Here is a 25723-nt window from a genome sequence, read left to right on the forward strand (position 1 = left end):
TCATTTTATGTTTGGCAACCAGCTCTAGCCTGCATCTAATCCAGATTGACATGTCGAAGTTACTACCTGAAGTCCTAGCCCCACAGGACTCTGCGGCTGACTTTCAGTCCCCAAGTAGCTTTTTCTTTATGCATGCCGCTAATCTGCTGCTGCTCTGAGGTCTGCATTAAACTCCTGGACAACAGGAAGCAGACGGGTTTACAGCCTGCTGTAGGATGATACAAATTGAAAGCAATCCCGGGAGACAGCAACGCCGAAGCTGACAGACATTGTAAGAGCCCCTGAAGTTTGGCTTCAGAACCATCAATCAGGAGCATCTCGCTGGCGGCGTTCCCAGAAGCCCTATAATGAACCACAAAGTTCAGAGCAGAGAGAGATAACAGTAAATAGAGAATGGTGGGGAAAAATAAAAAGAGGACATTATTCACCCTCTCAGTGAGAGCAGTTCAACTCTTAATTGTCACCACTTGATTCCAGACCGTGCCTGAACATTTTCATAATTTAGACTAACTGCTGCCATCCCTGTTGATTAAGCAGGATTTTTATTAGTAATGTAAACTACTTTCATTATAAGACTATGAGACAAAACTATATTAGTTCAAAACACTAAATAATGATCACTTCTGAGCTATATTTAAGTTTTCAGAGCAATTTTTAAACTGGGACCAAAAAATCCTTTTCCTATTATTTTCCTCTCAAGAGCCATTATCTTGAATTTCATCAGGGAAATTTAAAACACTTAAAGGAAGCTACTGAAAATAGATTTAAGGATTGCAGCTACTAACTTCCACAAGAACAGAGACAAAAATCTAACTAAACTGAAATATGGATAATACATATATTACAAAAGTAAACTTATTTCTTTAGCCTTGATAGACAGTCCAATTTTATAATTATTTAGCCAAACAGTGCTATAACTGCACACAGCTAGGTAGAGAGACCACCATGTCAAAAAGAGGTAGCACAATTTTTTTCCTCCACATATCTTGTCATCTACTCCCATTTTAAGTGTCTGACAGGAATACTTGGTGTAGGCACATGTATTATTAATACTGAAGAACTTCTTGCCGATGAAAATGCTGGAAACAACAAAAACAATTTTCACAATTTATAACGGTATCTTTGAAATTCCAAATTATATTGATTTGACACTCCAAATCAGGAAAAAAACCTCACAGCTAATGGTTCCTACAATTGAACTTAACACACAAAGGAGTTGTAGGATTGTCCTGTGTGACTGGGAACGACTCATAGCCACAGAGATATCTCAATGGCCTGTTACCACAGCACTGAAGGTTCCCAGAAAAATGGGCAAGTTAACCTCTCAACAGTTATGAACTGTTATAAGACACAAGATGTTAATTCAAAAAGTCCATTGCAGAGATGAAAATTAAACCTCATTATGACAACGTGCAGTTCAATGCATTGCATTTTTTCCATAAAGCTGTTAGTAGCAGAATCATGCACACAAACACAATCTTAAAGCTCAGCACAAACCTATGTATCATTGTCTTTTATAGAAACGTTTAACTCGGGGCTCAAAAAATGACATGAGGCATGTCTAAAAAAAAGTCACAGAGATAAGACCTGTAATTTATTTTCAGTTGAACTATTTCTAATTTGCAGTTATTTCCCTTGGCCTGAAGGGAAAAGGGCAATCTCCAGTCAGGGCCATAAGGCACTGGTTTCCTTGTCTTAAACATCCACTTAGAGGCAACAGAGTACATATCCCTTCAAAAGATGTAAACAGGTGTCTGAACAACTGTATTACTTAATGAATAATGTTTAGAGTGCTCCATGTCCTCAGAAATATGAACCTACCTTAAAGCCTGTTTCACAGCTTTAAAGCCATGAATTCAGCTTCCCAGGAAACTACTGGAAACTCTGAATCTTTAGGTATTTTATTTACCAACCTTCTTCTCTTACACAGGAAGCTAGAATTCCCCTGGAAAAAAGGTATAATTTGTGCAGCTTTTTAGGAAGAAAACACAACCTCATGTTCTGATAATTCATTCTTTCTTTTACATATCTACCAACTGCTCTGATTATCTGGCAACAACACAAGGATTCACTTTCAAGAAGGAATAAAGCACATAAAATACAAATACAATTTCCAAAATGATTACCGCAAGTTAAGCAGCTGTTGCTCTATATGAAAGCCAGCACCCTGAAGTTTCTGAACTTGTTAAAGCTGTGATCCATCAATACGAAATAAAGGGTAGCTTGGTCTTGGCTTGTCAAAACTTTGATAAGGCTAGCAGAGCAGAACAGTTTGCTGCCCCTTTTCACTAAGCCAAGGAAAAAGGCCTGTTCTCTATTTCAGCCACTGCTATTACACATAAAACCCATTACCAAAAACGTTCACTGTAGAGAGTTTAAACCTTGGAGATTGTGTACTTGTAACTCCATTCCTCACGTCAGAGATCACATATGTAACCTTGAAATGCAAATCATATCTTAAAACACAGAGAGAAAAGTATTGAGAAAAGTCAAAGCCATTTTTGCACTTAAAATACTTTGGAAATTATTTTGATGCGTAGCAATAGAGAAGAAATTGTGAGTCATTTCAAACAAATAGTTGAGTCTAAATAGAAGACTTATTAGGAACTGTGTTTTGAGAGCCACATGGATCATTATAGAAAGCAACATACTATGCTGTGATTATGATCTTCTACAGCCTTCCTGTGCCATTTATTCTTGTCTTTACACACTGGGCCATGGCAGAACAAGAAATGAGAAATTATTTTTTTTTTTTAATAACACACACACACATATATATACACGTATGTTTTGTTCATTCTTGGACTAGCGATGAAAATGGACATTAAAATGAAACCGAAACTTTTATGGTATTCTGTGGAAGGAGTGGCCGCAGAATTCAGAATCTCTCCTTTAAAGCATAATCTTACAGGAAGAAACTGAAAGTAGATATAGTGTTTTCACGAGAAACAGTTATTTCCCATGTCAAGTGAACATTTGCTACTTTAGAATAATCTGAAGGACTGAACGTAGAAGTGGATAACTGAATTTTCCACGCACGTGTGCCTTCACACATTCTACTGCTTTAATAACAACACACAATTTCTATTTTGGTAGATTTTAATACATATTGAGATTATTGTTCAACAAGACAAAAATCAACTCATTTCAACCAAAATGCTCAACTTTAACACCTACTCACTTTTAGCTGCTTATCTTTTTATTAACCATATAATCTATTTGCAATACTGAATACATTTTCGCTCTTCTGCTCCAAAACGTCAAGTTTCCTATCTCTTTGCACTATCAAGAAAGGTAGGAGCTTTAAGCAAAGACAAGCCTGTTCAGTTTTACCTTTCAGGCTAGAACTTGTTTTAAAAGTAGGTATGAATTACCAAAACCAACTGCTCAAATACAAATACAAGGGCTATCATAAACTTGTATAAACTAGCCCTCCATAACAGAAATACCTAAGAATCAATTTAGATAAAATTGCAGTCAGGTGGCATAACGGAAATGCAGCATTAGAGAAATCTGCATTTCACATATTCTTATCAGCATTTATAGATGAAATAACACAATCCTGCAACTCCAGAGGTGCACAATCCACACTGCTTTAAACTATGCAGCCGAGGCACTGGGGTTAAAAAAAAAAAAAAAAAAAAAAAAAGCAGTAAAAGTGACAATTAGACAAAATACTTAAGTGAAGAATACAGCTAGGGTCATTCTCCTCACCCAGTCCACCCAAAGGGAAGCAAAGCATACTGGTTTAACTGCCACTCTGAAGTCAACGTAAGGGAAGACAAGCGGACAAACCAGTCTCTGATAACGTGGTTTTGACTGTACTGTTCATACTAGTGCTGCTGCCTATTTGTACTTCTGAATAACAAAATAGGTTTGAAAGCATAGGACAGCCAGCTTGATATGGCTCATCCTTATTTGATACTGAAGGCAATGACAATTAGAACTAAACAAGGGAGCAACACTCCCAACGCAGAGCAGCAAATGTACGGATGACAATTAGCAGTTCAAGTTAAATTCTTACCCTCTTCCAGTTTTAGCATTACATGGTCATCCTATGCCCTGCAGTCTCAGCCAGAACTAACCCACACATGAATATGCACACAACCACCCCCATTTATTAACCTCAGATCTAGAGCCTTTAGCAATAATACTTTCAATATCACTAAGACCCTCCTTGTGCTACAGATTTTTTTTTCTTTCTTCAGCATGATCAAGATGCCACATTTCCTCAGATTACCTCCTAATATTTCAGCAGGAGGTTAAGGTTTTGCGCAACTATCAAAAGACAGCTACAGTCCTTTGCGACACAGCCATTTGAGGCATATGAAGCGTTTGTCCATACATTAAAACCGTTTGAGATTCAGTCCTGTGTTGCTGGTGCTCCTCCCTCTTTTTCTGAGGAATCAAAATGAGGAAGAACACCTTAAGATTTCAAAATTATAAACTTTCTAAAATACAATGGGGTTTTGTTGCCTCAGCTTGCCATTCCCTTAACATCAGAACTTTAAACTTTAGAATAAATCCATTTAAAACATCATCTAAATTTATGTTACTTTGATTATGTTCTTTTCTTCATTCCAAGGAAATTTGTGATGCACGCTCCACAAACTTCCATTCTACACATGCAAACTAGCAATCAAAGTATATCAAAGCTCACTGGCAATCTATTAGCTTGTCTCTAACAAATGCTTTGCCTCAATTTTTAGGTTAGTATTTATTGTTTGCTATCTTAAAATGACATCTGAGAAGATAAGGGATAAAATCTTTCCAAATAAGCAGTAATAGAAATACTACTACACAGCTGCATTCTAACTGACATGTTGGCACTGGAAAAATCTCCCAATTTAAAGGCGGGGGGGGGGGGGAGAAATAAATTTTACAATTAATCCATTGGCTATCGTCTACAGAAGAACATTGATTAAAGAAATGCTGCCTGAATCTGAAGAGAAAAATTCACCTTTGGGACCACAGCTGCACGTAGCTTGAAGAATGAGCGGCTAATTTCAGACTGCATAGGAGCTATTTTCTTTCTACCCTAAACAGCTGCTAAGGGCCTGCACATATGCAGTCAATTTATCCTGGATAACTCTGGACAGCGGAAGAGTAAATAATGCAGACAACAGGACACATGCCACAGATAACTTTGAAACGCACAAAATAACATGATACAGAGATACCCCATTGCTGGTTTACCTCCCCCAAGGAATACTAACCCTGCCAGCTTCAGGCTGACTCCCACAAAAATATTCAAGCAAGTATTCCAGACTGGTCCTAAAAATAATATTAACACATTCACATGGTGCAGTGCTTGAACTGGTAGCAAGTATCAGACACGCTGGCTCTGCAGTTAACCAGCTCCATGTAGTGAGCTTACTGTTCTCAACATAGAGGACTGCTGCAACCATAATTGTTACCAAAATCCTCAGCAAGGTATCACAGCTGTGTATTGGCTTATTTTAAACTAACTTTTAATAGCTATGTAACACTAATTATATGTACATACTTGCACTGGTTTAGCAAATTCTCTGCTGGCCTATGTTGACAGAAAAAATACAAAGAAAAAAAGAAAAAAAAAAAAGGCACCTCTCCCCTGCAATGATACCTTCTTAACCAAAGCAGTTTTAAATGTCATTCAAAGGTAATTCCTGAGAGGCCCATACACTCGCTGAGCTCCCTTCACTAATTAACGGATCATTAGTAGGAAAGAACCCCTAACTGTTCACCCCCTGCACCACATACTGTCTTAATTACCTTTGTGAAGCAACCAATTTGTCTTTCAGTCATTCTGTCCAAAATCCCAAGTGAATTGACTCAACAGGGAGAAGAAGGAGAAAAAAAAAAAAAAAAAAAAAAAAAAGGATTTTCATATACACTTTTATGAAAATCCATAATTTTTTGACTGGCAAAGAATTTAGGGGCTAAGTGTTTCCAGCAAGAACTATAAGAGACAGAAGTGATAGACAGTGACTAAAGGAACAAAAAGCTCTTCTTGGTATTACAAATGTGGATACATCATTGAAAAGCTTTCCCTTTGTGAAGCTTTTGAGAAAGTTAATTATATCATCACTTCATAATCACGACAGCTATGGGAAACAGCTAAACACTATCACAGCTGTTGTTTTCTTTTTCGAGACCATTGGAACGGGCACCTATTCCTTGCCTTTCAAAATACTTCCTTGCAGAGCTCCTAATGAACAAGTTCTCTCCATGTTTATGCCCAATTGCCACACGAATCCACTTGGAGATGAAATGTAAGCTTTACTGCCAGTTATCTTACAACAGAGATTAGATTGCTTTTCTTCTCCCCACTTCTCTTCATAAATCTATAAAAATAAAGACAAAAAACCCTGACATCCTTACAGACTACTTTTTTTTTTTTCTTTTTGGGTACACCTCAATGAAACACACACGGAAACCTGGCAAGAATCACTGATGCCAGGCAAGATAGGAGACATTGGCTGCAAAAAGTATGCCAAGGAACCAGGTCATTTACTACACTCTACTTCCAGGGCTCTGCCTTCTGCTCAGGTTCCTGTTTCATGAACACCATTTAGGATACAAAGTTTCAGTGATTAAAGAAATCGATGCCATAGAGCCCTATCTTCCTTTGAAACTGAATGCAGCAAACCATATACCTGAAATCTCCCTGTGGGTTAGCATATTCTTATTTTTGGTCCCAAAGTGAAGCAGGTGGGAGACTCCAGCACATAAAATGGGGTAACCTACTTCTTCCAGGAAACAAGCCATTGGGATCTCCAGTGTTTCATTTCATCGCCACTGCTGATGAAACTTTCAGATACAGCTCACCAATGATGGTGTCACAATAATTCCCACCTACTACGATACTTATTCTTTAATAGAAAAATGTACCTTGCAGAACCCTGAAAAAAACCGACAAGAGCTTAAGACACTCAGGTCTCAATAACAATTCAGTCCACTCATAGAACATGGCTCTGAAAGCCAAAAGGGCCCATGAGAGTCTGTTGATCCTCAAGGACAACCTCTTCAAAGCACAAAAACAAGCCACTCCACTCTGCAGAAAGTAGGTATGACAGAAGACCTACATGGGTTAACAGAGAATTTCTGGATGAGTTTTTTTTAAAAAAAAAAAAAAAAAAAAGTACACTTAAGGTAGAGGTAAGAAAGTAAATATCTGATAGGAGTATAGAAACATTGCTTGAGCAGGCAGGATGAAATTAGAAAAGCCCAAGCTCAGCTGGAGTTGAAACTAGAGAGGGATATTAAGGGTAGCACAGAGGATTTCTACAGGTATGCTGGCAACAAAAGGAAGATGAAGGGCACTGTAGGCCTGCTGCTCAACTAGCAGGGGATGTAGTGACAAACAACACGGAGAAGGCTTAGCTACCCAATGTCATCTTTGTCTCATTTTCTACTGATGAGGTCTGAGCCTAGTAGTAGAGTACCAGGGAAGAGAAGCATTACCACGAGTGGAAGACCATGTTAGAAAGCTCTTAAGCAAGTTAGACATACACAGAGCCACAGAACCAGACAAAATGCATTTCCTGGGTCCCCAGGAGCATTATGGAGGCAAATTTTCTTTCCAGAAGCCACATCCATACAGCATGGATTTAGAAAGAGTAAATCAACCTGACTGTTTTCTGTAGTGACATGAGTAGCTCTGCAAATGAGGGAAGAATACTGGTCATTGTTTGCCTTGACTTTAGCAAGCTTCTGAGATAGTATCTCAAAGTATCCTTAGACCTAAATTGGTGATATATGAACTGAATAAGTGAACTATGAAGCAAGTGACATGGTGGCTGGACTGCTGGGCTCAAAGGGCTGTAACCAAAGAAACCATGTCCAACTGGTCTCTAATGGAGTTTCTCCAGATCAATATTGGATGTAAGAAGGTTTGTCTTTACCAATGACCAGAATGATGGAACAGTGCCCCCTCCGCAAACTTCCTGAGGATACTGCAGTGGGGGAAGTGGCTTGTATGCTAGAGGGGAGATCTGCTATTCAGAGAGACCTCAACTGGTTGGAGAAATGCCCTGATAGAAACCTCATGAAGTTCAACAAAGGCAAAGTCCTGCATCTCGGGTGAAATAACCCCGTATAGGCTGGAAGCCACCCAGATAGAAAACAGCTTTGCAGAAAAAGTCTTGGGGGACAAGTCGAACAGTTGTCAGCAGCATGCCCCTTGCAGCAAAGACAACTGCAAACTAGGCTGCATCAGCAAAAGTGTAGCCAGCAGACCAAGGGAAGCGATTCTTCCCTTTCATTTGGCACTTGTGGGACCACATCTGAAGGATTCTGCCCAGCTTTGGGATTGCCTGTACAAGACAGACATTAACATATGGGAGTGAAATCCAGCAGATTGCTCCCAAGATGAATAGTGGCTGGAGAAGAGGGTCTACAAGAAGAGGCTGAGACAACTGCATTTATTCAGCCTTAAGAAGAGTAAGCTATTACTGCTGTTACCAACGACCTAGTTGGAGGTTATAGAGAAGGTAGAGACAGACTCTTCTCAAAGATGCACAGTGATAGGACAAGAGGCAAGGGACACAAGCTGCAGCTCCAAGTAGATTTTTCAGGTAAAACTTTCAACAAGGTTTTGATCAAACACTAAAACAGGTGCCCAGAGAAGTTGTAGAACCTCCATCCTTGGAGACAGTCAAATCTCAACTGGGAAACACCCTGAGCAACCCCATCTAAGTTAGTCTTGCATTAAGCAAGAAGTAAGACCAGATGACTTTTGGAGTTCCCTCCCAATTTAAGTGATCAAACTTCCAGTGGCAATCAAAAACCAAAACTCTACAACTTGACTCTACCGGGTAAATACAGTGAGACTCTCAGTACTCCAAACTAATGTAGATCAGGAAACAAGGGGAGGGAAGAAACCCAAAACATTTACTACAATAAAAACAGATGAACAGGAGATCTGCTGTGTTTACCAGAAACATTGTACTGCATATGCAATTACTTGGGAACCAGTTATTTGCTGAAGGTATGCATAGAGCACCTGTATTTAGATAACCACATATGATGTTCTGTCCTCACTGCTTTCACTATTTCAATTCCTATATGGTTCAAGATACAGACCACTGTACTTTGCATTTTGCTTAGTGCCACTGCAGCCAAGATAACATTTATGTTCTACCAGCTACACAAAGAGCAGATCTTGTGGATCACTACCAGATTAAAGGTGTATGTGCATGCATGTGAAGGAACTTCCAGGTTTGGTTCGCTCCCAGAAGAGGCTGAAAGTAACAGGTGCTTATCTGGAGGGCACAGTACTGGAACTTTGCACATGTTTTAATGGCATGAATGGCTCTTAGCTTTAAGGGTGTATTATCAGGGTTGTCAGTTTCTCAGTAGTAGCATACATGAAAAAAGGAAAAATTATTGAACTCTCTTGCAATATACCTTGTCACTTTTTGTAATCACCAGAGTATAATTTAATATGGACAGGGTCCTACAGCTGGTTTGGAGAAATACACCATCCTCAACTGGCAGTGAAAAAAATATTCTGAGTTAGTGCTGAGTATAGCAATAGCTTTACAGAATAACCCTTAACAATGTAAGATGAAATACCTGAGAGCCAATAAATTTAAAAAAAAAAAAAATAAATTGAAGTTAATCAAACTTTTAAAATCTCAGTTATGAACTTTTTTTAAAAATTAGATTATATGAGCAGTTGACATTACTAACAGTTTTGAAAAAGAAAATTACGTATGTTTCTACCAATGGTTAGCATGCTTCTGATGAATGAAGACACATGGGGGAGGAAAGAAGTGCAAAGGCAGAACTCCGATGGAAATTTGATCTCACTTTCCTTTCCTAATTCTCTACAATGCACCTGCCCTCCTCTGCTTCTCAGGGGAGCTCTCTCCAGTTTAGAGTTTTGGAAGAAAACATTCCTTAGGCTCTGACATCTACACCCTATATTGCTTCTGCTAACATTCCTAAATGTTCCTATGTTCCTCTAAATCACTAGAGAACTCACTCTCAAAAAAAAAAGGGGGGGGGAGGAGAAAAGGAAAATGAAAAAAGAAGGAAAAAAAAAAAAAAAGAGGTATTGCTACTGCATCCAAAACCACTCCATTTTTGAAGCACATATTACTTGAATGTATCTCCAGACTCTCTTGACAAGCTTTTGAGGAAGCTTTGGTATAAAATTTACAGCATATTTGTATACTTGCTTTTCACATGAGACAACTCCCTCCCTTTAAGTATACAACGTATCTGGAAACTAGACAAGCGAGGCTTACAAAAGAGCCTGCGAGGTGAACAACTGGTCCTCCTGAATAGCAGCATATAATCCTTAAGTCTTTCAAAAGAAATAGGTTTGATTAAAACACAGGGGATAACTGCTGGGCACGTGTAAGAATAACCAGTGGTAATTGTGCTTTCCCAAGAAAGCAGTATGAGGACCAGTCTCTTGCTTAAGAAAGCTGTCCTGCCAAAAAAACCCAAAGCAGACTACAGAAGAGAATGGTAAGGATATCAAAAGAAAATCAAGGAGTGTGTCACTACAGAGTACTTCAGCTGCCAGCAATATGATCTGTGACATCCTACTGTCAATAACTCATTTATACATTTTCCAGCATTGTCCGAGTCTTCGGTTTGAAGAATCAGTTCAGTTCCTCCTCTCTTCCCTCCCGAGCACTCCAAACAGAAAACTTGCCCATCACATGGCATAGCAAGAAGAATGCAATTCTTCTTCATAGCAAGAGTCTAAGCGTCCCCTAGTATTTCTGGCCCCCCGCCCCAACCTAGGGAAAGCTCCTCAGTTAACTACTATTTCACTCTTTAGAGGTCATAACAGATGATGAACAACTCAGAACTCCCAGGCTACTCTTGGAGGGAACCCCTTTCATTGTTTAAGGCTCAGTGGCCTAAATTTGCCTGTAACTGCAACCTTTGACTAATGCTCAAATTCAGAATATTACATTTCGAGCAGGATTCCCGACTACAAAATTTGTTTGTTACTACATATGCAGAAAGAGCCAAATGCGTAGAAATATGCTCTATACGTAAGATGTACAGAGTGTTCAACTTCTCTTCAGGCAACTTACTACAGTATTTAACATTAAGTTAAAAGACATAATTTTATTTCATTTTACTTTCACTGTTTGGGTACTTGGTGTCATATTAACAAGACATGAAAGGCAGTGGCAGTAAAATAAGAAACAGAAATATTACCCTACAGTAATTTTTCCAATTAAAAGTTACACAGGAAATTCAAAAGTTCATTGACTTTTTTGCCTCTTCTAAATTACTGCTACTAACAGCTGCAAATGCATTGCTATATAACTAGTATTTTGAAAGCTTCATTAAAAATATAAAACATAGTGTAAGACTAACTGTAACACTAAATATTATCTGGCAGTGATAAACTGCATCAATTTATAGGGAAGAGCATACATAGACGGTGGGGCTACTGAACCATAAATGGAATATACACCAGGCTTCCGTAATAACCCCAAGTGAAGAGAAGCTACTACTTATTAAAAAACTAGTTAAGACTCAGAAAACACTCCAACTTTTCACATCCTCAGAATACGAGGACAAATATGCTCTTCCAAACGCGTTGCCAAATATATTAAGAAGTAGGTGTTCTCAGTTTGTCCATGAGAGCTTTCCAAACAAGCTACAAAGTAAAGGTATAGTAGGGGTGTTTTGAAACCTAATAAATTGAAGTGGAAGAATTGGGAAATCCTTTTAGTTGTTTGAGGGAAAGGAAAAAAAAAAAAAAACCAACAAAAAAAAAGCCCACAGAGAACTTCCCCCTTCATTTCCCTCGCTATCAGTTGGTGGTTTCCTCTAGTCACATCTATTGCTCAGGGACACTGTGCATGAGCCTCCCAGTGGAGTACGGAGTAGTATGACACATGTCTTTCAAACATATGCATAAGAAGCATGTGCAACAGAGTGTCTTGTTCTAGAATTTTCCTTATAGGCAAAGCATACACATCTGCAAGTAGACGCAAACATACAGAATGATTGGTTAGAGCAAAGACAAAGAACCACACCTTGCCTTAGAGGAGAATGTGATGAGCCACTGTCCCATCAGCTTTTATTCCACTGTCCTGGATTCATCTTAAAGATCTGTCCTACCCAGCATTAAGCAATATATACCAACATGGCAGAAACATCTTAATCTACAAGCACAAGGGGCCACATGACTTTACTATGCATCTCTTACTCCAGTCTTGCAATCAGCTGTACACGATCCTCTACAGCCTGTGCTGTGCGCTGCTCGGCCCTCCACTCAGCTCCAGCGCTGCAGAGGCAGGGGTCACGCCAGCCTGTACTTCTCCCCGTCCTCTCTCCAGGCCCTTTTCGTCTCCCAGTGGCCCAGTACAATGCTAGCACATGAGGTTGAAAAGTTAGAAGGGAAAAGGGCTGTGCTGGGACTGGCAGGTATCCCTGTAACGCTTTGCGCTGCAATCTCCACCCTAGCCACCCAACCTTCAGTGAGACCAGGGAGAAGAACAGAGTGAGACCCAAAGCCCTCTAAAATTTTAGTGATCTCCTACTGTCAAACTTCTTCAGACAAAAGAACTTCTTTTGATATTGACACTGTATCTTTCTTCCTTTGGCAGCATTTTAATTCCCCATGTAGAAAAGAAATATACTTATCAGAAGTCTGGAAATGTAAATAATTTCTTTTAACTTCATTACTATCACTAAGCAAGACCAGCTTAGTAAGCTGTTTTCACAGCTATGTATCATTGTATTCTGTTCTAGGAACCATTGATGTAACACTAACAAGCTCACTTATCCACAAAATATGCCAACCGCCATGCTCAAAGAAGCTCTGCTAGATGGCACATCCTTTGGATGCAGAGAAGAAGGCTCTCCCAAACCTTACCAACCAAGATCACGGTTACACTGCTGGTCTTAAGTATTCATGGCTGTTGGTAACAAAAATACCAAAGTTACCAGAACTTTGAAGCTAATCTGGTACACCTTGCCAGATTCTCCGAATGCCACGAGAAAACAAACACCATTTTTACTCTGTAAAAGAGTTTTTCAGCTATTGTAAAGTAAAAGGATCCCTTCCCACTCCCAGTCTGCTCAGGACAAATTTTCCAAAACTCTTAACAAATCTACTACGAGGAATGATTCATTGGCGTGATCCAAGTATGTAACTAGGCACCTTACAACACAGGGCCACGCCTGATGTAATGCTGAAGAATTACACAGATATAACATTTTATGTAATTATTTTTTTAAAAAACAACTCTGACCTGTATTCTTTTTGAGGTTTTATGAATACATTTCTTTTTAATCACACTAGAATTGGTTTCAGTGACCCATACACAAAGAAACAGCAACTAAAACATGGGGAAATTTCAGATCTTAGCCATTTCCTATTTTGTAGTTGGCACACAGAGATCTAACTGATGCATATTAGATTTGCATTGATCAACTGTACCATGAAGAAAGAAAAATGTGTTCATCAACTCGTGTCCACTTTTTCAAACTTGTACTTGCTCATTTAAATGACACTTTAAAACAGTACATGCTCCTTGTTTTTGCGCATTGGACTCTGTACTTAAAACAATGGTAAAAAACAACCTAGTGCATAAGCAACATCCTTGTTGTTTTAAGGCACAGATGCAACTGGTAAATACTAGGTTCTTCCCTTTAGTCTTTCATATAGTGAGCGAACACACTACAAATAGCCATCTATACATAAACATTTCAAATGTGTTTTTTCAAACCCTACCAATCACATACATTTACTAACCCTGAAACTGCAGCAAGTTCATAACCAGCGCTTATCCAGGTAGAAGTGCACATTTCAAAGGGATAACAAGCACTTGTTCTGTTCAATAAGTATTTGTCCTCACATTTCTATTGATTAATTCATTCATTAGTAGCTATATTACTATGTACTTCCCTTTCGATCCCCAAAGCTCTGTCTACCTCTATCTCCAATTATTCCTTCATTTTCTGGCCAATTTTACTCCCCCAAATGTTTAAAGTAGATTGATTAAACACATTAGTATCCTAAGACCAAATCCTATTAAACTTATTCACACAAGTCCCCTTTAGCTCTACAAGTCACTTACGCTATGAAAGGCCCAGAATCTGGCCCAATACAATTCTGGGAAAGTAAGAATCACTACCTCAGCCTGTTTAAAAAAAACAAAAGTAACACGGACAAGTTATCTCCACAAAACACACGCATCGGTGATTGAGTTTCTCTGCGCGTATGTGTGCAAAGCCAGAGGTGGCTTAGGTCACGCATGTAGCGCCAGCCTAAAAAAAAAAAAAAATAACGCTGTAGCCTGACAACTAAAGATAAACGTGACGGCGGTGCAAGACAGCTCGGGAACTTTTCCCAGCTCGGACGGGGTTACTTCGCTGCAAGCCATGCCTCACGGCAAGGCCGCACCGGCTGCAGGCAGGGGAACCCCGCTCCCCTCGGTTTAAGGGCGGCAGCACCCGAAACACGGCCCCGACAAGCGGGCTCCGCAGAGCCACCGTTAAGGCCGTTCCCTCCCGCCAACCGCCCGAGGGGCCGCTCGCTTCCCCCCCGCTTCCCCTCTTCGGCTCCCGAAGAAGGAAGGCGCGACGCCGGCCTTCTCCGCGGAGGCAAGCCGAGCCTCAGCGAGGCCCCCACCGCCCGCCACGCCGATTACCGATTACCCCTGCCCCGCGGCCGGCTCCCGAGCCTCGGCCCGGCCCGTTCCGGGTCCGCAGCCTATCGGCCTCGGCCACAACACCGGCCTCCGCCAACCGGGGCCGCTCCCGCGGCCGCCGCTCGCCTCCCTCCCCTCCCCCGCCGAGCAGGTGCGAGGCGAGGCACCGCGGCGGGACCGGGGACCGCCGCCCGGCCCGAGGCACGTTCCCGGCGTCCACAAGCGGGGCGAGCGGCAGGACGCCGGCTACCCCTAGGCCGCCCTAGGCCAGGCCGATGCTCCCCCCGCGGCGGGGAAAGGAAGGGAAGAAGGGCTGCGGGGAGCCGGTCGCTCACCAGGAGGAGGAGGAGAAGGAAGAGGCAGCCAGGGTCAGGCAGGAGCGGGAAGATGGCGGGTCTCATGGTAGATCGGGCGCCCGGGAGGGGGGGAGAAGCGCGGCTCCCACTCTCCGCGGCGGCGCCTCACTTCCCCCGTCGCCAGGAAACACCCGGGCAAGTTCCACCGCGGGCCCCCGCGCTCCCCGCCTCCCCCCGCTCCGCTTCCGGGTTCCCGCGCTGGCGCGGGGCACGCCGGGAAGCGTAGTTCCTAAACCACCGCCGCCGCCTCCTCCCTCCACCACCGCCGCCGCCGCCCGAGGGAGCGAAGGGCAGAAGCGATCCCAGAACGCACCGCGGCCTCTGCCCGCGCACTGGGGCCCCGAACCCCGGGCCCCGCCCGGGCGGTGAAGGGGCGGGGCCTGGTGGCGGCGCAATGAGGAGGCGGGTGGGGTCGAGGTGAGTTACGGGGCGCGGTTGAGGCGCCGCGGGGGAGGGAGGGAGGGAGGCGGCCGCCATCACCGCCCGGGCGGGGCAGGGTTAACCCTTTCCGCTTGTGGTGGTGGGGTTTCCCGTGGTACCGCAGCGCCTTCTGCTCTTGCCCGGTCGCTGGGGCTCGGTATGGGTCCCGGGGGCCCCTCTGTCTGTGGCGGGGGGTGAGGGGTCCGTGCCATCCCTCAAGCGGTGGCGGGAAGCGCGCGGGCGGCTCCCTTACCCGAGCCGGGTGGTGGGTGAGGCGGCTCGCCGGAGACACGGGCAACCCCCGGGCGCCCGTGGAAAGTTGTTCCACGTTTGAGTTTGGCGTCGCTGGGTCCCGCCTCGGCCCTTCAGCCGCCGGGGCTGAGGAAACGGCTTTGGGTGTAGGGAAGATGGAGGGGTGTTTGGGCGCTGTGCGCCTTGGGGAGGGGGGGGGTGTCTTCGTTTCCTCAGAGTGGGGGAAGCAACTTTCTGTTCGCAAGGGGGGGAAGGCAGCCCTGCGTGAGGGGGCAGAGCGGCTAGCGCGGGAGGGCTGGGCAATTTCAGCTTGATAATAGGGTTGAAGTGGGACGTCATCGTTCATTTTTATGCCTCGACGCTTCAGCAGATTTGTGCTTTTTGTCACTTCCTGAGTTCTAAATACTGAAAAGGAGCAACACCTAAAATGCGGCGCTTCGTCCTCTTCCAGTAAAACTTTGGACCTTACAGTATATATATGCTTTGAGACCTTGCAGAGCTGCCTCAAAAAAATCATGGAAAGCTGCACTTGGCGTTCTTCGTGTTTCCAGTATGTACACAAGTGTAAGGAGTGAAATGGGGCATAACGCCATTTAAAAGAAAATCCTTTACATCAGCTTTTTGCAAGTCGAGCCCAATTTAGCTTCAAAGAAAGCCCGGCAGGCTCAGACTTTATGTGTGACCCTGCAAGAAATCATTTGGTCTGTCAGTTTCATGAGCCACAACCACCTATATATACACACAAATCATGTCTTTTTTTTATAGGCTGAAATTGGAACTTAACTTTTATGAGTTCTGCTATGTCTACCTTAAGAACCTGTGCCCCTCAATCTGTAGAATGAATGTCTTAGCTTCTGAATTAATTCATATTTGAAAAACACTTTGATATTTTTTCATAGCAGCTCATTCTTCATTTGGAAACTGTATCGGTAAAATTTGAGAGAGTGATCTTGTTTAAATTTTAACAAACTCCTGTTTTGCTGAATAGAAAAATGGTGTGATTCTGATTATCTGTGTAATGCAAAGTAGACTTATCACAGTTTGGTGTGAAATTTTGCATACCTTGAGGAGCTCTTGGTGTCCATATGACTGTCCCTTCAGTTCAGGTGACTCGACAAGGCTAATCATTTTCTGCATGTTAGCTTAAAAAAGAAAAAGTTAATTATTTACCTGATTCCAGCAAAAAAATGCTTATTATAGATAGTGTCAATTATGTCACTTTTTATAAGCAGACCTTGTAGTTATTTCTTGATTTTTATTGTTGTTTTTCATCCCTTGTGAATAAATACCTCATTTTCTGCTGATGAGGATCTTTATCAAACAAGTCTTCCAGATACCAGTTCATCTGTTTCTCATATACATGACAGATTTATCTGAGGAAAGTTACATATTTTCCTTTTATAGTTCCTCTTAATATTTCAGAATTTCTCGGATGCAGAATTAGCTCTTTCAATGGAGTTATGATACTGTACTGAGAATTGCTGTAGAGGTAATTGGTTGCTTCTCTCACCTGTATGATTACTGACACTTTATGCAGATGTGGCTCTTGTTTTCCTCTGGAAATTATGAACATCTTTCGTTAATAATTCTCTTCTGTATGCAGTAAGTTTTAAGTAATTGTTCATGTAATTGGGGTGCTTCTGGCACTTTACTAAGTTCTTCAGTATTTGCTGAATTTTACACTGCTGCCTCTGGATGTTTTGTATTATAGTTTATTTGTTTGTGGAAGGGTAAAATGTAAAGAAAATGGAGGAAAAGACATCAGTGGTAACTTTGGGGAATAAAACTAGTATCTTAAAATTCCAACAAATGTAAAATTCCAGTGATGCATATAGGTCCACCTAGGAATGCAGAGAGTCCTGATGTATTTATCTGTACCCAGAGGAAGCTTTTGAGGAAAAGGTGGAGACGGGTTAAAGATAAGCTGTAGTCTTGTATGCCAAGTGCCTGTTAAACTATGTAGCCCATGATCCATCTCTGCAGCCTTTTACATTCTCTTTCTTTCCTCTTGTTCAGATTGCAGTTGAGTATTGTCGTTTCCTTCATATAGCAGGCAAATTTATATAGCTGTAGAAATAACCGAGGAGAAAAATGTAATAGTTATTTGGGGGGAAGCACTGTAACTGACACTCAGTTTCATGTTGTCCCTTTTGGTTTCTTCAGATTTGCCTGAAGCAGAAATGCCTCATCTGCTTTTATCCAGTATAATGTAGAGCAGATAACAGAAAGCATAAACCATACTGCTAGGTTGGGAGGAATAGTGTAGCTTTGAATGAAACATATCAACTATGTGTCCTAAAAAGTCAAAAAAGCAGTTTTGTTCAAGGAGCAGAGGATACTTGGGATGCAGAGAATGGTGCCAGTATTTTGAACGATGTGTGTATTCTTTATCCTCCTTAAAAGAAAATGATTGTAGCTAGCACTGGGAATGTTTGAAGGGCTGTTCTGCTAAAACTAAAACAATTGTGCTTTATGTCTTACAGTGTATTTGGGCTTGTGTAAGCTCTACCTTGCGTTGTCACGTATGCATCTCCACTTTCTTCGACTTTCTTAAGCACCAAGTCAAGTTGAGCTTTTCTGTGATTTGTTGTGGTGTATTATGGCACCGCTAGCCTGTCTTATATCCTCTAAAAGTGGAAATGTTGTTAACCTCCTGTTGCATTAGACTCTTTGAAGTCCTTTCTGTTCTCTGCTCCTAGAAGTCAGCAAAGCCATGAACCCATTAATGATACACTTCTGATTAGGGGAAGGATCACCTACTTATGTGGTAAAACAAGTGTGTCAAAAAAAATGTTTGATGTCTTTTCTGAAACAGAGAGAGGTTCACCAAACTTACTAAGGATGGAAGCATTCATGACTTCTAAGAGATATAGAACATCATCATTCTCATCTTATTCTGAGGTTCACAGAAGAAGAGGAGAGCAGTAGGATAGGATCACATTGTTCCATAGGTTTCAAATGACCAGAAATGGCTCCAGATCATAAAGTTATGTGAGGAGCTCGTCCTCACGCTTCTGCACCAGCATTCTCAACAGAGTGCACCAGTGCTGGTGTAGAAGCAAGTGACTCTTGTGGTCTAATAACTGGTCACTTGAGACAGGTACAAATGCCACACATGCTTGGTGTTGGCAAGTTGGTTGTTGGGTGACTAGGGTGATTTCTGAAATAATTTTATAGGGGTGCCTGAAACAAAAGTTGAGTTTGGGGAAATTGCTTGCTTTAATAAAGTGTAGCGAGCCATTGCATGTTTCCATAACACACATTCTTTAAGGAGTGATAAAGTTAGGCAATACCATACTTACTCCTGGTTCTGAAGTGACTGACAGATGGCAGAGGGAGAGCCGTGAACACAAGCAAGGAAGCGTTTCAGTAGCAAGAAGTTCTAGTATATGTACTCAAGGAAACTAGCATCTCATGCCCTTCTTGTCACACCATTACTAGTTTTTGTAGGGGAGAGAGGTTGAAAGGTAAGTTTATATTTCTAAGAACACGGTGAATCCGCTTTCATGGCTCATGAACACTGAACCATTCAGACTTCAGGAAAGGAGTGTTCAGTGATACTGTTAGCCGTTGTAAGAAGCGGCATAGCATGCGCTTGGCTGTTTGAGGACAAGATGGAGAGCCAGCAGTTTAGACACTAGTGTATTAAAAGCTTTGTCTGCAGTTATTGTGTGGTATACTTTAGACAATGTCTGAGTTATATCTGTGTGTTCTCATGTAGAGTGGATGCAGTATATTGATGTGTTGTTGAGCAGGTTTGCACAACCACATGGTTCCGTGTTTGTGCTTATTCCAGGGATGTGGTATGAACTGATACCGTGATTGTGCAGATGTTCTTTGAGTAACTGATCAGATTTGCCATGAAGCTTCCTGTATTAATTTTCTTGTCGGCTCTCCAAGGAAGTCTGGAGCTTGTGAAGAAGAGCTTACAATTATATTAGAATATTAAGTTGGGGTTTTTGGTTTGGGTTGGGTTTTTTTTTTTCAGGTACAGGCCTTTACCTTTATTACTTCATGCTTAATATCTGCTGTAGAAATTTTCACTTCATTTTACATAAATGTGAATGTTTTTCTGGTATTTTAATAACATTTCCCCTCAATGTTGATATGTATGCATCTGCAATTATCTTAATAACAACAGATGCTGTGTAGCAATATATAGTCCACACAAAATAGTGTGTGGACCTGAGCTGATCATTATGAAGATCTTGAGGCAGTGGTAGTTCAGCAAAGGTAGCAGTTCCATTTCAGAAGAGGCTAGGAAGGCAACTGTAGTGGTAGATATGATTTAGGAAAGCAATAGAGAAGAAAGAAGAGAATGCTATTGTACCACTGCATAAATCCGTGCTTTGCCCATAACTAGTGGAGTTTTCTTTCCATCTCAAAAGGGTTAGAACAGAACTGTGAAAAGGTCCAAAAAAGGGCAATTAGCATGGTCATGCATACAGAAAAGGTGCTGCCTGGGTAACAGCTAAGTAAGCTATGACTCTTTCAGCTAGAGGAAGATATGATTGGGGAGGATATGTTAAAAGTCTGTAGAATAATTTCTGATGGATAAGAATTGTTTATTTACTGTCCCTTCCAGTACGAGGATTAAGAGCCCTCAGATGGCAAGAGCCAGGACAAGGCAGATGAAAGCCAGCAGTTTGTACATACACTGTTGGAACTGCTTGCTAGTGGACGTTGTGGATGCTATAAATTTGTATAATCTTAAAAGGAGATTAAGAGGAGACTGGACACGTTCATAGTAGAGAAATTAATTAAGAAATTCATATTCATATTTATAAATGCATATATATATTTTTTAATATAAATATATATATTTCCTCTGTTCTTTGGCATCTACCATTGGTCAGTTTGAGACAGTATTTAGAGCCAGACTTCTGGTCTAATTCATTGTGGCTTTTCTTACGTGTTTTCCCACTTCTGTTCAGGTTTGAAGAACACTTACGATCTAGAAAGCTGATCTGATTGTTTGAGTTATGCCATTTGGTCAAATAAAAGATACTCCTTCAACTTAAACCTTGTCCTGCATGTGTCCGTAGACCATCATGGTAAAATACCACCAGATATCAAGTACCAGAAGACTATATCAAGTTGATACTTGATAACAAACTTCATTGGTTACTGAATTGAAGCATGCACAGCAACACTTTGAAGAACAGTCTGTTGGATTTGTAGATAAATATATAGGTGTATATATATAGGTATATATCTCCTTAATGTAGGCTTTTTCTGGTTGAATTTTGGCTAGAGGTAGATTTAATCCATTAAATAAGAAACGTGTTTGTTCTTTCCTGTTTTCGACAGTAAAGTGTATTCTCTTTAGCATTGTTGGAGTAATTTTAATGACTGATTCTAAAATTCATTCTATTTTATTGGTTTTTTTTCTAGAACTGAATTCCTAAAAAAAATGTTGGTGGTGCAGATCTGACCTATGGTAATACCTTGAAAGAGTATGAATATTTCAGCAAACTGCCTCTTCAGTGGTTCCTCATTAGCATCTGAAGTGCATGCTGCTGCTGTTAATGGAGATAAGAGTACCCTCCAAAAGCTAATAGCAGGTAAATGTTTTCATTGTAGATGCATTTGGATTACTTCAGAACTGAAGCTTTTTGGTTTTGACTTACTGCTCTGATCTTTAATATATGTTTTCATTTCTTGATTATATGTATTTCTAGAATAAATGTAGTCCTGAAAATATGACTGATTTTCCTTACTTTTTATTACCTGTTGCCTTTGACTGGTACTTCTGTGTGAAGTAAAATATAAAGTTGGTAAGTGATACAACCAGAAGAGTTGTTCAGGACTCCTGTTTCAGGGAATTTGAAATTCTGTAAAAGTGCTTTGGGCTGAAATATTTTGGCTGCAAATCCTTATTTTTGGAATTGCTTTTGTGGGAAATTTGATAAACTTGTCTTACAGGTCATTTATTATAGTTAATGAAGTCTTGTCACTCTGTAGTATTTGGGGACAAAATGAGCCAGCCCTGTTTTTTACTTTGATTCTGATACACTAACCATGTTTCTCAAGACAAATTGAAGGTAAGGAGAGAGTCTGAAGCTGAAGTGAAAAAAAAAAAAAAATTCCCATCCATTAAAAAAAACAGGACTTTGCCTTCCCTCTATGTCCAAGACCTGTATGGCATTCCAGGTTAGCAGTTTTCAAAAGCAGTATATATTCTGTGTTCCAAAACCAATCTTACATACATTTGGAAGGCTATGATATGATAGGTAAAGACTTTGATTTTCCGAGTTTCTGATTAGCTGCAATTCCAGCTGATACTGTAGAAGCTTTATTTGCTCAGTGTTTTTTGAAGATCCCATTCCTGCAGCTTGGTAAGGGGGAAGGACTGTGAAATAATAAGAAACTTAATCTGTATTTTTGCCATTAACTGTCAGTTTTAATGGGTGTAAAGGATTTAATGGTAATCATATTAAACCAACAGTCAAGTTTCTTTATGTATCTTCTGCTGACCTGTGTTGAAGACAGGATAGTAAGCTGTGTGGATCTATTGTCTAAGCTGTATAGAAAACAGTAAATGGTTCTTCTTTACAAGGTATATCTAATTCTTTCAAAAGACAATTAGAAGTGATTTGACTCAAAGAAAAGAAAAAATTTGAGGGAATTGACTTTCTAGAACCTCTGCTGTTTGAAACAAGTATTTTTTGTTGGGCCTTCAACTTTATTTTGTCATGTGATGGCTCAAACATATACTGTTTGCATTTAATGCTATCTGTTCACTCTTTTGTAGGACATTTTACAAACAACAGATGAGCAGTTGATATGGAGATGCTTCTAGAAATCTGTGGGATGCAACTACAGAGTAGCTTTAAATACCTGGGGTTTTAAAAAAACCTTCTGCCTGCATATGGAGAGGGAAAAAAAGTCTGAGCTTTCAAATCTTGGCTAACAATCAGAAGCAACAACAAAGAGTTTTTGCTAACTTCAGTGTGTTTTCGTTAATCTCACAGCCAAAAGATGTATTTTGAAAACACAAAGGAACAAGTACTTCTGTGTTGCTGGTACACCTTGTCAAACATACCACAAAACAGCCATTAGAACCAGATAAGGAAATCACTTTTCTTTTAATGGTGATTATGCAGCAACAAAATAAAAATGCTGTGTGTTATTTTTACATGGGAGAGAAAACTGCATAATCCTTGCAAATAGCAAGCAAAATTTGGGTTTTCTGCTTTGTCGTGTTTTGACAGGATATGACACAGACCTTACTTTTGCCAGGACAGGACCCAAAAAAAAAGTATTGCCTAGCAGAAGAAGAATGCATCAGAGTAATATTTTTAGCTGTTTACCAGGCACTGTTGAAAGTATAACTTGATGCCAGAAGTAAATTGAGCAATTGGTGTTATTCACTGAACTTCATGACTGCACTTAGCAGCAGCGTCTAATTCAGGACAGTACTTCAGCAGTATGTGTGCATATGCTGGATCGCTTAACAACATTCTCCTAGCACAGCCAAGCTTTGCATCTTGATTATATAGCTAGCAGTATATGCAGTAACATACAGTGTGACTTTCTCCTTTTAGGGAGGGCTTTTTACCCCTAAATTCATTCTTACTTTCCTCTTTTGAGTTTTCCCTATTCAGTTACTGACATGGGAGGGGCATAGAGGCTGGTTAAACAGTCTCTTAGAGTAGCCCCCTCTAACCTGTTTGGTGATTGTTGCTTTTCCCATCTGTAGCTTGATGGAGTGTGTGTGACTGTATACAAACAAATACATTGTATTTGCATATAATTCACTAGCATGGATGCATGTGTAATCTGCCACCCAGTAGCCTGTGATTTTAAAGGAACGGTGTTTGAAATAATACAGTGTGTTCTGGATACTATGTTCCAAAGGTAAGTAGAAAATTTATATAGAGAAAGTGGGTTTTGGAACAAAGTGTCCCTTTATGTTAACCATTGCTGATGCTTAATTACGGGACTTTCTAAACAGCCTACGGGTTAAATACCATAAAGTACAGTACATGCCAAGTGTTTATTGCATAACCAGTGCTCTAACAAAAGTGTGCTAATTGTTTGCATTGCGTGAGTTGCCTAGTACTGTATCACATTGTTTTAGAATTGTATGATCTCAGGCTTTGGGGAATACTCACAGTATTTTCTTTTCTATGTTTTATACAACACTGAATATGTCTTTAATTAACAGTTTTTCAGTGTTAAAATCCATCTGTATGATTTTAATCCTAGGCAAAAAGAGAGCAAAAGTTAATTTTCCGTTTGGAGGATCATTTTGCATTTAATGCTTTTATGTAGAGTTTTCGGAAAATGCATCTAATTGTTATAATTGTTTATAAGAACACAATAATGTGTATAGTAGTCATTATACTGACGTGTCTATTCAGTCTAACTCCCCATTCTAAAACCCTTATCATGTATTGCTTGCAAACAAATGCTTCTAAGTCTCTGATACGATGTTTCATTGTAAATGTTAACTATAAATTCTGGGTTGCAGATATGCAGTTGCATGTTTTTGTTTGATTCTCCTCTCTGCTTCTCTATTCCATGTTCTGCAATGCAGGAGCTTGAATAAAACTCGGATCAGATATTACAAAAGGCAAGATTTTTGCAACTAACAAGAGATGGTCTGTCTTTTAATAATTAAGCAGGATTCATGTCCTCCTCCTGCCCTTTCTCCTCTTCTGATTTGAAAAATGCATAGAAATGTTAAAGTCTGATGTGATTGCTTGCATAGACTGTAAGGAAGTGATGAGGTATGAATATGAGAGTTAAATTTTGGAATTGGGCCACTTGATTCCATGGTGTTCGTGACCTCCATTGGCAACAAGCTTATGGAATGCATAATCTGATGGGGTGAGGATTTGATCCTGAAAGGGGAGGGATCAAACAAACTTCCTTTCTTAGGCAGGCATGTGGAAGAGAGTTTAATTTTGCCACAGCACATTTTAGATACACCAATATGTGAATGTTTTGAAGGCTACCTGTGCTTTCTCATTTGCAGAAAATAATAATTTACTGCAACTGTGAAGTCCACAAGGTGTTGTGGTTAGTGAATTTCATCAGCTTAGTCCCCCTTATCACCTGATGGTGATATAGTAGCTTGTAGTCCTTGTTCTGTCTCTTCGCCTGAGTGCAGAGACATCCTTTTAGGGAAATGCCCACAGGATTTTAACCATTCTAAGGGCCTTAGAGAGTCTTGTAAGCAAACAAAATAATAACAACAGGAAACCTCCTGTTAGCTGAAGGTAGTTTCTTTACCTTAAACAGTGCAGCAGCTTCAAGCAAATTACTGGCATCAAGTTTTGAAGGTCTTGCTCGTTTTTCACTCAGACTCTATGCAGTCATGGAAACTCTTTGTCATCAGCTACATCGCTCTTTGCGAGCTGTAAATGAAAGTAGATGTCTGTTGCTTTACTTAGTTGGGTTGTACTTGAGCTTTAGGCCGTTTTTGCTCATCTTGACCTTACCCATTTCTTTCTTTTAGTGTCTACGTTCGGTATATCCTCTAACTATATAACAGAAAGGCAACTCGGAATTTGAGGGAGAGGGACTAGTTTTGCACACTGCTTGATTTAAGAACAAGTCTTACATGAGCATGAGCCATGTGCATGTGTCTTATTGGGAGAAATGCATGTTTATGTATTTCTTATTAAAAATATATGTGATTGTGCAAGTCCCATCAGCTTCAACATACTTAAGACGCTGTTGAGGCTACATTAACACTGAACAGTGAAATATGGTTTAGTGATGTCTAAATTATCAGGCTGAACTAATACTGGAAGAGAACCTGACTGTACTTAGCTAATTAGAGAAACTGGCTTGTTGGCTGGGAGCAGTGACATGTTAAGTTATGCTTTGGACCTCAGTATCTGTATGTTGCTGCATAGGGCTGCATGGTTGTTCATAACTGATGTTTCTGTACGATGCTCTGTTGAATGGAAAAAGCATTTATTCTTAGCTAAAATATGGAGATAGAAGACATTGACAGCTTCACAATATGTACATATAAGTTTTAAAATACTTTTTTCTAATAGTAGAGGGAAGAGTTATCTTGAAACTGCATCCAGTTTGCAATGAAATTTTAATACTGTG

General features: G+C 40.5%; 2 protein-coding genes across 5 annotated transcripts in view; one reads left to right on the forward strand and one right to left on the reverse strand.

Moving 5' to 3' along the window:
• The window catches only part of ERP44 (endoplasmic reticulum protein 44), a 54764-nt gene extending 39627 nt beyond the window's left edge, over positions 1-15137 (reverse strand). Inside the window, exon 1 of one of the 2 annotated variants that reach the window (XM_030011602.2) lies at positions 14957-15137. In XM_030011602.2, coding sequence (XP_029867462.1) covers positions 14957-15022 — 66 coding nt within the window. In that variant the 5' untranslated portion in view covers positions 15023-15137. Of the gene's footprint in view, positions 1-12004; positions 12053-14956 lie in introns of those variants that run through there. The other variant, XM_030011603.1, reaches the window with a different exon arrangement.
• A 131-nt stretch (positions 15138-15268) lies between these two features.
• The window catches only part of INVS (inversin), a 98462-nt gene continuing 88007 nt past the window's right edge, over positions 15269-25723 (forward strand). The window contains exons 1-3 of one of the 3 annotated variants that reach the window (XM_030011593.1): positions 15269-15394; positions 16020-16199; positions 21044-21213. In XM_030011593.1, the coding sequence (XP_029867453.1) occupies positions 21108-21213 (106 nt within the window). In that variant the 5' untranslated portion in view covers positions 15269-15394; positions 16020-16199; positions 21044-21107. Of the gene's footprint in view, positions 15395-16019; positions 16200-19623; positions 20298-21043; positions 21214-25723 lie in introns of those variants that run through there. The other 2 variants (XM_030011594.1, XM_041122896.1) reach the window with 2 other exon arrangements.

The sequence above is a fragment of the Aquila chrysaetos genome, chromosome 4, assembly GCF_900496995.4.
Source record: "Aquila chrysaetos chrysaetos chromosome 4, bAquChr1.4, whole genome shotgun sequence".
Lineage (NCBI taxonomy): Eukaryota > Metazoa > Chordata > Aves > Accipitriformes > Accipitridae > Aquila > Aquila chrysaetos.